Consider the following 13,115-nt stretch of genomic DNA (forward strand, 5'->3'; position numbering starts at 1 on the left):
CAAGATTCTTTAATGTAGTTGGAATGTATGTGTAATCTTTTGACCTTGTTCTTGGTTTTTGATGACTATGGCATGTTAAGTGCTAATAATTGGGTTTGCTCTAGGCTGAAACCTGACCTGCTCTCTGTAAAGGAGAAGATCAGATCTTCTATTGTAAGAGGCACTCAAAAGGGGCTGCCTTAGAAATTGCAAGGCCGTGACAGCCAGGAGTAAGGACTCTGAAATATGGCCGTTTCTTAGGAAGGACACGCTGTCCTAAGGAATGCTTCACTTCCAGCTTAGTTTGAAATGGACTTTTCAACCAAGGGTTTTTGTCCCGTTCTCTGAATTTTCTTCTTCATGCCACCTGGTTTGCCTGGTAACTCAAGCTGCCCTCCTGTGAAAGCTGCCTCGTAGCTTCAGCTAGTGGAACAGGACTCCTAGGTATGAAAGCAAGAGGCGCATGCTTTTTTCTCTATTCCTGGGAGAGGATTCAGCTCTCCTTGTTTAAACCACTTGCAAATGAGGCCTCTAATTCAAACTAGTTTTTACTTTCCTTCTCCAGCCAGGGGAGAGGAGGGGATCTTCAGAGATTTATTGCATTGAACTTATCAGTGTTCAAAACAGATGAGATTAATTGTGCTATGGAGATGCCTGTCTCTTTCCACTGAGTTGAGAAGAAGCCTAAAAATTAACTTTGTCTCACTGTCAAATTTTTAGAAGACTAAATTTAGAGGAAGTTATCCCTGTCCTTAGTTTGAGAAAGTACTGAGTGACATTTGTAAATTCTGCAAATAGCAGTCTGTCCAACCAATATCTTCAAGTCCCTGCTTGCTTCAGCTTAAAGGTGATGCAGTCTTCATATCATGGCTCCCCTGGAGAGGATGAAAGGAGTGTTTATCACCTTTATGGAAGGAGCATGGAGCAGTCAGAAACACCAGCAGGCACTGGCAAGGAAATGAGCCAAAGAGATTTTTAAAAACCTGTCCAGATTGATCAGTGCGATGGTCCAACGTGCACTTTGTTTTTCAAGCCATCCCTTTTCTGTCTGTCTATGACAGTGTTGCTGGAACTGGTCTTCTATTTTTATTTTGAGCTTTTTATGTGGGAGGAGTAAAACTGCTTAGAACAAATGGGATCAGGTGGTAGTTTGCACAGTACAGCATTGTTAGCCCTGCTATTCCACTTCCAATTGGGTGCCTTGATAGTTCTTAAGACTACAAAACATCAGTACAGGTAGAGGATGTCAGACCAACAGTCCCTCCAGCTCAATATCCTGTTCCTGCCAGCAACCGATGCCTATGTACCTTTCTTTAATTCTTTCCCAGCCTTCCTCTATTTTCAGCTTATGAGACTTTTGAGCCATAAATCTTTCTTGTTAAATGAAGAATTGCAGCTGACTTTCTTGTCTCTTACGCTTTCAGAACTAAAAAAACAAAGAAGGCATCTGCTCCTCTCACCGTGGAAGAAAAGCCCAAATTAACCATTTTTGAAGAAGATCCAGATGAAGGACTCTTTGGCCCAGAAAAAGATTTCTCATCAATTGGTCCCAGGAAGAAGATGAAAGAGAGTAAATCTGGTTTATATTTGCATATACACAGATTGTTTTATCTAAAACATGTATAACTGAGGTTTTAAATGTAGTCATACAGAGTACACAGGCTGAATAATGACTTGGGAATGTTAAGGCAAATCTTCAGCTGGGGCAGAATCATCTAAAATCATTCATAAAGGATAAATAAGACCTGTAGTTCACATAGCTGTTCACTGTTGACATTTTGGGCTTGGAGCTGGCTGTCCCACCTTCACTCATGCCACACTAACAAGAGTAATGTGACCTACTTTTGAGGGCGAGAAGAAAGCAGATTTACCAAGTCCTGAGAGTGCAGAATATAACTGCACTTTGTGAATTGGAAGTCTTTGGAAGAATTGTCTACATCATCGTTTTTGCAGCCCAGTAGCCAGATTCACTGGCTAGCATTAAGGCAGGTATTGTGTTGTGTAGCATGGTTTAACTACTGCATTTTCTGTTTCCCCTTCTAGATCTGAAATTATTTGAAGATCCAGACCTTGGTGGGGTGGTGAGACTGGGCGACTCACTACTGCTGCCAGCTGCCTGTAAGACCGGGGAGTACGTACTGAACATGGGTCCTGAGGAGGACACTGAGGAACTGCTGAGGTACACATCTCAGATCTGTCATGTAGGATGAAGGTGATCTGTGGAGTTATTTAGACCTCAAGAGAGATGGATTTGAGGGCAAAGCTTAAATACTTTGAATGCTGACTGTGAGTCAGTACTTGTACTTACAAGTTAAGAGGTCAGAAATGTTTCATGGTGCTTGGAAATCAAACACATTAAAGAGGAAGTTAGGAAGACCCTTTGAGAAAGGTAGGATGCAAAGTATTACTCTGTGACTCTGAAAGAAGGGTCTTGAAAGCCCAAGACATGCCATCTAGTCCTTGTTTTCTAACTTGACACCTCTGTTTTCTGCAAGCAATCCACGGGGGCGAAAACTGTCCTCTGTTATGCAAAGTGAGAAGCAAAGCCCAGAAACAAAGAGGAATTCAGCTTCAGTGGGTTGAAATCAGGGGCACCTCCCTGAAATGCCCAATTCCAGGAGGAATCCTGTGCACACCTCCACAGCTATAAAGGACTCTCCTTAAAACCTCTATCACCCTGCATTTAATTTTTAATCTAGTGGAAAGGAGGGCCAGAGCTTAGAGTTACAGGAGGGACTAATGTACTTGCTCTTACACGTACCTGCCCCCTTGATAGTGTATCATCACATAACGTGTTTTATTCCTAACATCTCTCACAAGACTAAATTGCCTGCACTGACAGTCCACAAGAGAGAAAGCAGGGAACCAGTGCTCAGAGAGGCCAGCATCACCAGGGAGTCTGTGCTCCAGTAACGAGTCAAATTCGTGCCTTCTGGATCTGAGGCTGGCATCTGAATGATGAGGCCAGACTCCTTCCAGTGGTAATTCTTGCCAGCCAGCCCCTGTTAGGATATATGATTTCCGCAGCAGGTATTAAATCCAGGAGAGGGAATTTGTGTGCAGTTTCAAACCTCTCCTGAAGCAGGTAGCTATGCATCTGTAGCTTTCTACGCATGCAAAAGTGCTAGCTATCTCAGCGGTATTACCTGACTTAATTTAAACAGAGGTGAAATTGGGTTGGGTGCCATCTCGCATTACATCCTGACAGCCCACCTGGTATTTATAGAAGCTGATGGAGTAGGACATGACCTGATTTAGTGCTGTGGGATATTGGGAGCCATCACATAAGTGCTTGCAATATTTTTGTGTTTGCTTTCTCCTCTGCTAGCAATCTCAGCGTACAGTGCTTGATTCAGGTAATTCATATGGCTAGAAGAGAAATGCCTGTTTCAACACAGTCCTTGTGTTATTATCCAGAGCTTCTTCATGTCACGTTTATGTCCTTTGGATTATATGTTTTCCTCTGTGGCAGAGAAAGGTCTCCGAAATCTGCTCTGAGACCAGTAGACCATGCTTTTACAGTTTGGGGTCATCAGTGTTAGCAGCACACCCAGATGGTAATGGAAACCCATGGGAAAAGATTCCAGTTCCTTTAAGTTCCAGTAGTTTTCATTTATTCCTGGATTGTCCCAGTGCTTTCAGTAGTTGGCAAGTCATCACGATCCAACTAGAAATGAATACACGTAATGAAGCAGAAAATCATGCCAGCAGTCCAAAGGGAAAGTTGCTATGGGAATCCAGAGGCAAATCCTGTCTGTGCAAGAGGTGTAGGCAGATGGGTCAGGATCTGTGGCTTTGAGCAACCTGGTCTAGTGCAAGGTGTCCCTGCCCATGGCAGGGGGGTTGGAACTAGATGATCTTTAAGGTCCCTTCCAACTCTAACCATTCTATGATTCTATGATCTGTTGACCTGTTCAGGTGCCTAACACCCTCTGAAATCCCCTTGACAAACCTAGTTCACAATGTTACCTGCATATCACAGGGAGCTGGTGGACTGAATTGCAAGGCGACTGGGGGTAAAGGAGAAGCTGTTGAAGGGGGGAAGAGTAGATGCAGTACTGTTTTAACCTAGTAGAATGTTTCACCTTGCCTGTATGTAAATTCATTGCGGTCACCTGAAATCCTGTAGCTGAACTTTCTGAAGTGGTGATGTGCAGTGCACTTTGTTTTCTGTTTAGCTGGAAACCTTAGCAGAGCTGCCAGGTCTAACGTAGAAGCAACATTTGAATCATCTCCCACCTTCCCTTACCACCAGACCGGTGTTACATGTTCTTGTAGGGCACTGCCACAGTCTCCTTTCCAGGCAGTGATCCTTTGTGGTGAGAAGAAATGTTCCACATGACTTGAACCTTGCAGTCTCTCTGGCACAGGGGCTTGAGCGTATTTTGAGTCCCAAGAATAAATCTTGCCTTTCCCTGTAGATGTCAACAATCCTTCTTCCCTCCCAAAGGGACTGGAGAAATCTCTCCCCTGCTCTCAGATGAAAGTGGGAGCTGTGACAACCCATTCCTTCAGTGAGCTAGAGCTGGAAAACTGGCAAATGTCTCGGTCTGGTGGACATACTCTGTTGTACCATGCAGAAAATTTGCCTGGCCACATTTTGTCAAGACTTAAGACCTGCCTGAGCAATGATGCACCAGCAGGTCTGTGGTAGGACCACTGTACACAGATGGGTTAGCTGGATGTTGTGGTTTAGGCCCAGCCAGCAACTCAGCACCATGCGGCCACTCACTCAGTCCTCCCTGGGTGGGGTGGGAGAAGAAAATATGACTAAAAGCTCATGGGTCGAGACGAGGGCAGGGAAGGATCACCCACCAGTTATGGTCACGGGCAAAACAGACTCGACTTGGGGAAGAAAAGTCAATTTAATTTATTAGTAATCAAATCAGAGTAGGATAATGAGAAATAAACCCAAATCTTAAAATCACCTTCCCCCCACCCCTCCCTTCTTCCCAGGCTCAGCTTTACTTCTGATTTCCCTACCCCCTCTCCCGCTGTGGGGCAGGGTAACAGGGAATGGGGGTTGCGGTCAGATCATCACATGTTGTCCCTGCAGCACCGCTTTGAGAGTGGAGGCAGATGGCTGAATGCATCCAGAAGGAATCTTTATATAGTATGATGTGACCCAGGAAAATGGCAGGATTTGCACATACCACATGGTCTGCTCACATGCGTGTGGCAGATCCAAGAAGTGTCGGGTTTACAGGAAAATGTGCTTTTCAGTGAATCAGGGGCAGAGAGGGCTAAGGCAGAGGAAGAAAGAACGTTCTTCTAAAGGGGAAATGAGGAAAAAATGATGTTCAGAGCAGAACACAGGAGCAATCCAGCCCTTCGTGATCTTTATGGTTAGCAGCAGTAGCACCACAGCGTTGTCAGTGAATCCCCAGCAGTGACTTGTAACTCTTGAGGAAGAGACTGTTACGGAGACAAATGAGTCTGCAAAATGTGCGTGGGCTGTGCTTGTCACAACATGAGGGAGAAGAGAATATGATAAACGTTCTCATTGCGAACGGAAGACTCTGATCTCTGCGGGTACCTGCTCAAATGAAAGGAGGATTACTGTTTTAAATAGAATCACCTAATTTACATTAACAAGCATTGAGCTTTGAGAAGAACCAAGTGCTTTGTAAGTGCAATGAATGATTTCTTTTTATGGCAAAATACCCATGTCCATTCAAACAAATGCCTTGCCTCCTGTCCATTGACCAGTCTCTTACTGGTTACTAATTTCTTGGCCTACCAACAAATATTAAGTGATGGTAATGGAGAAAGTAGGTGAGTCCCATCACTCTAACTACTGGCACTTCAGGTGCAGGCAGTGTTTCTTACCACTATGCCTGTCATAATAGTCAGTGAGGTGTCTGTAGAACACTGTACTTCCACATCCCTCGAGAACTTGTGGAAAAGAGATAAATAGCTGTGGTAATAACCAGCAAGGTCAAGTCCCCTCATGTTGCCTTCAGGAAAAAAGGATCAAGTCATACTCTTAATGGGATGTACTTTGAGAAAGGGAGGGATAGTTGACCAAGTCTTTTTGGCTTACCTCTTCACCACAGGGATGGAACCTTGGAGGGGTTCTTGACCACCACTGAAGGAACCCAGGCTCTTCTGAGAAGTTCTGGGTCCCATTGCTTTCGACTCTTCCAAGGTGCAAGGTGACCAGCTGCACTGAGATGAGAGAGTAGCTGATAACCCTTTCCCAGATGTCAGAAGAATTATCCTTGGGAATAGATTTTAGATCAGGCTTCTGTTTTGTCCTGTCATTTTCCTGGGTCACATCATAGTATATAAAGATTCCTTCTGGATGCATTCAGCCACTTACCTCCACTCTCAAAGCTCATCTTCAGGTCTGATTTCCATTTAATCTAGAGATAGAAGTCAACTTCTGCAGAAATCAGTATTCTGCAATCTCTCCTATCGTGGATTCTCATGCTGTCTTATTTTCTCATCTTCATCCACCCAGTAGCCACAGATGTGCAAATTAAGTTTTCATGCAGCAGGACTGCAGTCGACCTCTTCTGCCTCATTAATCTAAATTGTGCCTGCCTGGTGTGATGGATCAGGTTTTGTGGAAAACCGATGCTAGAATTGATCCTGCAAATGTTGCAGCAGCTCTGTGGGCCCACAGAATTACATAAATTATCACACATCCTAGCCTGAAATAATTATCACAGTTGTCTGAACAGCTTTTTAGGAGAGATATAATTAGTTTTACTTTTGATAATGAATAGGGAGTTGAACTGGGGAGAAGGAGCTGTCAGCATAAGATTTCTCTTTTTCCAGTGCTGACAACAGTGGGATCCCAGTTCTGCTGCCCTGTGATGGTAGACCTGGTGTATTCTTTCTTAGGATTACATGGATCTAAGACTCCTGGTGTTGGCAGGGATAGTCCAGCTCTTACCTTTGCGCTACAGCTGCATCATCCTGACCATGCCCTTAAAAGACGAGTTTTGTCTGTATTTGCAGGTTGGTCTGTATTTACAGCTGCGAGCTGGGCCATCAGGAATGCAAGGGATGACCCTTTCAGGAGCATTATATTGTTAGAGGCTGAAGCTGTTCATGAAACCACATCCTAACAATGGCCATTTCTAAACACTGTTCAGTCCATACGGCTTCTTGAGCAGGTTTGTGAGTTCTAGGTTTGCCAAGGAACTGTTGCCACCTTTGAAGCCTCAAGAGTTTGTATGTTCTTCATGCAGCAGGTCATTGGCAGGTGCTGAATTCAGAGAGCAACACATCTTCAGACTAGCCAGGAGTCATATGGCACATGATCTCCAGCACCACACGATGAGAAATGCTTTCTTGCTGTCCTGAGGATAGGAGAGCAGCACCATAGTTGGGACAACAACTCCAGAGGGTTTAAGTCTACATCCTTTGAGCAGAGAGTTGGTTGGGTGATGTGCAGGTAGTAGAGGAGGTTGCAACAGCTGAGTCAGGAATTTCCTGACCATTCCAGGGCAGTCTCCCTTGCTTGCTGTGACCTGACTGTGAGGAGGGAACCTTGATTTGACTGCAGCAGCTTTCAGTAAACAAATTCTTCTTTGCCTACTAGTTCTGGTGGGTTTTCTTTGCTGCCCAAGAGCACTTCCTGTGATGGTTTTCAAGCATTTTTGTTGATTTTATTTTTCCTGTGATGTATAGGGATACTACTTACAAACAGTGCAGATACTACTTATAAACAGTGCAAGAGCCACAAAGCAAACGTGGCCAACAGAACAGAAAGGCTTTTGCCAGAGAGGAAATATTAATTTTTACCCCATCCCTAGGAACATGTATGGGTTGTATAGAATAAGGTGGAGGGGTGCCTTAGTCTCCCCTGGTGTAGCAAGAGATGCTTTTACTAGGCTTGAGAGTGAACAGATTCCAGTAGTCTTGCCCCAGGTTACTTGCATTTGTGACCGCCATCTTCAGCTGCGGAGTAACAGCTGCCTGCTCTCCCCTGCCCCAACTATGCCTTTGCCTGGTGATTGTATAACTTTCTAGAGAATCAGGGGACAGAGGTTTAAACTTCAGGCTGGGGAAAAATTGAACCAGCTCCCTGGTTCAAATTGTAAAAATGGTTTCATTTCCCAGGTGAGTGATCTAACCTGTAGGCTGTTTTTCTAGAGGCCTTCATGTGCACTTGTGCATGTAGGACTTTGCTTTACTAATGAGCCTGCTCTCTGGCACCACTGGTCTGCATCCGTGCTGTTAGACTCTCTCCAGCTGCAGAACAAGGTGGCTGTACACAGCTGCCTGCTGGGAATGATCCCTGTTCCATGCCCGCTCCAAGTATTGCCTGGGAGGTTTTTGGAAAAGGACTAATGTCCCTGACCAAAGCTGTGTCAGTGGTTCTGCTAGCATTTCAACAGTACAGACTCTCACATTCCAGTGTCCAGACATATTTCGTGGCACTGGTTACAGTACCAGTATGGATTTACCTGTAATGGGTTGCAGGAGAAAGCAGGAGAGGAGATACCTCTTCCACAGTCCCCTGTGCTTTGCATTCCCTCCAGCCTGGATAATTCCCACAGGCCTTGTTAGACATCACACTGTCCTTACTGACCATAGCAGAACTGATGGTCAACAGATACTTTGAAGCCTCCTGCCTATTTTTTGGGCACAAGTCTTTTCCCAAGCCATGTATGTGATATAACACCTCTCCCCAAGGCTTCACTAAGGTATCTCTCGTACTTGGAGTTAACACCAGACAAAATAAAGGCACTGATAATAAGATAGGAAAAGAAAGAAGTCTGTTCTGCAAGAACTGCTGTGAGTTGCATAACCTAGCTTCAAGCATGATCCTTTTGGATCCTTTAGCAAATTATGGGAGTCTTTGTCTTTTGCTTTCACTACTGGTTCTCCTCATTAGAGCCTTTCCAGCGAGCAGAGGTCACTGTCCCCATCGTGCTAGATGCTGTACACGCACATAGTCATTCCTGTCCCAAAGATCTTGTCCAGATAAACAGGACAGGATTCAGTGAAGTGGCATCTAAAATGTTGATGTTCTGATGGCAGCTGCTTCAGAACTCGTTTACTTTCTTGAAGGCCACATGCTCGCAGTCATGTCACAGGGCTTTGTGACAGCCTTTCTTCAGTAAGGGCCTTGATTGCATTCGGTCTGGAGACAATGAGATTTTCCACCAACAGAGTCTGTGAATCAGCACAACAGTATGGCAGGAATTTTAAACAATGTGGCACTGCTTTTCCATCACAGAAAAAGAAAGAGACTAATTAGAGAATGATTAATTACATGGATTCTGTGCCTGATTGTCTATAAAAAGATGGAGGATGGGGGTGGGAAGGTTCTTCCTTTATCTCCATGTTATTTCAGAATAGTTGCTTGATTTTTTTCTTCCTTCTCCTGGCCTGGAGTTAAATATGGTGGTAGTTATGTACTGTAACAATTAATTTGCTTCTCAAGAAATAGAAGTCCTTGTTTCTGTCTATGCCTGAGGCATTTTGCATTTTACCTCTAGTTTTCCAAAGACAGTTGAGTCTCGGGTGATCAAACGGCAGTGGATCAAACAGTTTGCCTAAAACTGCAGCACTGAAAAGCAGGTTTTGAGACAAAGACCACATCTTATCTGCTGTGTTCTCTGTAAAAGACTTCTTCTAATCAAGGTCTTTCAGAAATCTGGGATGAAAAAACATTTACATGATCAGTTTCCAAACCTGGGGGAAATAAAAAAATCCTGCATGTTTTTTGGCCTAAAAGCACCCCCCACACCCCCTGAAAACCCCACCGCTGCCTGTTGAGCTGCATCTTTTGGGGGTATTTTGTGACCGTGCTGAGTGGTTTTGTTGCTATGGTTAGCACAGAAGTTAATGCAGAGCCACACAGGGGGAGAGAATTCAGGAAGTTGCATCACCTGATCTGGTTCATGTGCTGTGTGTACTGCTGCACCTCCTCAGCAGTTCAAAATCACACTTCTTCTGTATGATCTGTATGCACACCGGTGATTATGGTTTCTGGTGTTTATGACCAAAAACCTTATGACATGGACGCTCATTCAGTGTTTGTTTATGCCAAGAAGGGAGGCGTCAGATCAGCTACAGAAAGCTGGGCTTCAGAAATACCAGCCCTCACACGTTTTGTTTATTACACAGCAAAGAGAATAAGAACGTGTCTTGGCAATGCGATCACAGGTGTGGTATCTCCTGGATATTGGAGTTTGCAGCAAACAACAATGCCCGGGCTTTAATTAGATTAATTTCTTCTATGTAGATAAGGAATTCAGGAGGAAGAAATACACTGACAAGGTGTTTTGTAAGTTAGGTGGGATATGTCACCTACAGGGAATCATGGAAAGTAAAAGACATCAGAAATGTTATCTAAATAAAAGGGACTATAACATCCAGAATTACTTGGGGGATGAAATTTGAGGAGCTGCCTTCTGGAATACAAGTCCACAAGGCAGAGATCGAGGCACAGAGCTCTGGGACAGTGGCCCTGCTCTGTCCATCAGTTGGTCTGTTTAGGTGTTTCCTAGTTTTAGGTATCAGTGTTGAGGCAGTTGATTTTACAAGAGTAGCCTTGGTTAAAACTGATCCTTCTTAGATTCCCTTTGGGAGTAACAAAAAGATCCTGCGCCTTAATTTCATCTTCTAGTTAATTTGTAGCTTCACTGTCAGGCTTTGGCTGAGGCAGAGGGGGTTTACTGCTGGCACCGTTACCAGCCTAATGGGCTGATGCAGTTGATACTGAAGGTTAGTAAAAACAATGCTTATAACAGTGCTTGTAAACAATTAAACAGTTAAATCGTTTCACTGCCCGAGATGCTACAGTCATAGGGTAAGTGATCACACTGGAGCTGGGGTCTGGCAAGGAGACACCCACGTATGACAAGCCTAATGTTCCTCTTGTTCTTTGGCTCCTGGTCCCCCAAACAGAGGTTTTTGCTTGCACTTCTCTAGCTTTCTTGATGTTGTATGCTACAGTTAGAGGTGGAGCCGTTTGCAAGCTATGTATTTTGTAAGCATATATGAGGTATGAATTTTATCAGGGGCTTCACTTTTGTAGCTGGTCATTACACAGCTATTATCTGCCTGGATTGCTGGTTGGGTTTGGACTGCTTAGCAATTATTTATCAATCAAGCCTTTGGGAAATACACAGCTATGCTTACTCCTTACGGTATTCTGTTTCACCACTGTGCTCAGAGGACCGAAAGAAGAGGCTGTTTGGATTCAGAGGAGAAATTACTGTGGCCTGTAAAGACTTCTCTAGCTATGCTAATTTTTACTTTGCCATCCCTGCTAGATCTTTTAGAGATGTAATGTGTGACAACCTTCTTTCCCTTCCTTCCACACACCCACTTTCCAAAGGCAGACACCCCTTGGAGTCTCAAGGCAATCTGTTACAAAGGCTCCCTCCAGATCTTTAACAGCTCCTATGGGAAGAGAGTTGGGCATGCCCAGCATTCTGTGTCTCTTGATCCGGTCAAACAAGGCGGGTAGAAAATATCCTTAACTCTTTGAGTTGTTTTGGGTTATTTCACTGTGAAACAGGGGGAAATGGTCACCAAAGAGTTGTATACAGTCACAGATTGACAATTCCTTCAGTTTCTTGGAAGCAAATGTGAACGCAATATTTTTTAAGTCATTAGTTTTTCTAGTTTCTCATGACTGAGCATGGGGGATGCTCAGTCTCAGTCTTGGAACATGGGGAAGAAGAGGAAGTAGAGCCATGTGAAAAATTCTACTAGCATATGAAAAATTTTTGGGAAGCAAATCATCCTGTCACAAATCAAAAACATTTTTTTTGCCAAACTAAAATCTTCTTTTTCTTTTAATAATTGCAAATTGCTTTGAATTTAGACATTTGAAAACATGCTGTAAATTAACTAACTTGTACAGTGAACTGAAAAAACACATGATAAAAAGACAATTCTTATTTTGATAACACCGAAACGTTTATGGAAATCTCTTCCTAAAAGAGAAATTCATCAGAGTTGATCCTTTCCTGCACTGTTTTATTTTGCAAGATTGCATTTTCTTACAAAACAAAAAGCAGTTCAGAAATTCCCAAGATGTTACTGATGTTTTCTTTTCATTCCAGAGTTGAAGATGATTTAGAGAAACTCTTGAAAGTAACCTCTAAAACGAAACCTAAGGTACGACCAAAACCACCACTGCCTCAGAAGCCAGCAGTTGCTCCCAGGAACATTAATTCATCTCCACTGTCAAAGCCAAAGGAAAACAAGATTCAGGCAATGAATGAAGTGGACATTCTCCAGTATATCCAGGAAAATGAATCTATGAACAACCAAGATACAAGTCTTTTTTGAACACACGTATGTTTAAAATATAATGATGCCTTCTTGACCCAACGTCCCGGTGAGCTCAAGTGATGATCGCAAGAGGTGACCAGATGTCTTTACTGTCACAGTGCTCATTTGTATACCGTGGTACAGAGAGCAGCAAGTTTGACTAGCACAGGCTCAATAGGATGTTTTCAAAACAGTGCAGTTGTGGTATAATGTTGCCTTAGATTTTCAGAGTTTTACAGGGAATGTGGATAAGGACATAGCACTCCAGATTGTCTACTACTATTTTAGTATCAATATAGTACAGTTTTGGCCAGTTTAGTCCTGATTGAAAATGGTAAGCGTGTTGCACACATGGCAACTGTGAATAATGTCCAATAAATGGTCCGAGGCAGGACAGGATGTTGTTCCTGTCCTTTTAGTGTATTTCAGCTCACTGGAAAGGTCATTTTCCTTTTATCCTGTACATTTTCATAGCAGCCCTTTCCTCCCTGACTGGTATTTCAGTAATTTATAACCAGGAACTGTTAAGTATAGGTAACAGTTCCTCCGTAGATCAGAGAAATACTGAAATCCCCACTGAGCCCAACAATCTGCTGCCTTGGTTGTTGTGCAAATGCCAACCTGTAAGAGAACTTGTAGGACTGCGAACACTAGAGCTATGCACCTCTGGCCCCTGGGGAGAACAGCAGATCACTGAAGATGACTGAGTGCAGCTCCAGACATCTGTGGAGGTTGCAGTGGTAGGAGGTTCGGATGCTGCAGGACTCTTGTGAACCTACTCAAGATCGTCAAGGGCTAATTTTTTCCAGCCAAGTCTTCCTGGGCTCCCGCTGTAGTTAGTGGAAAGAGATCTCTCCAGGAGGTGATTCAGTGCAGGTGTCCTAATG

The 13,115-nt window shown here is 43.7% G+C and overlaps 1 protein-coding gene across 1 annotated transcript in view; it reads left to right on the top strand.

Moving 5' to 3' along the window:
- Positions 1 to 12,246, top strand: part of HS1BP3 (HCLS1 binding protein 3) — a 46,472-nt gene extending 34,226 nt beyond the window's left edge. The window contains exons 4-6 of the mRNA XM_010147679.1: positions 1,404 to 1,549; positions 2,023 to 2,158; positions 12,018 to 12,246. Of these exons, the coding sequence (XP_010145981.1) occupies positions 1,404 to 1,549; positions 2,023 to 2,158; positions 12,018 to 12,246 (511 nt within the window). The remainder of the gene's footprint in view (positions 1 to 1,403; positions 1,550 to 2,022; positions 2,159 to 12,017) is intronic.
- Positions 12,247 to 13,115: the final 869 nt, after the last annotated feature.

This window comes from Eurypyga helias, unplaced genomic scaffold (genome assembly GCF_000690775.1).
Source record: "Eurypyga helias isolate BGI_N326 unplaced genomic scaffold, ASM69077v1 scaffold13752, whole genome shotgun sequence".
Lineage (NCBI taxonomy): Eukaryota > Metazoa > Chordata > Aves > Eurypygiformes > Eurypygidae > Eurypyga > Eurypyga helias.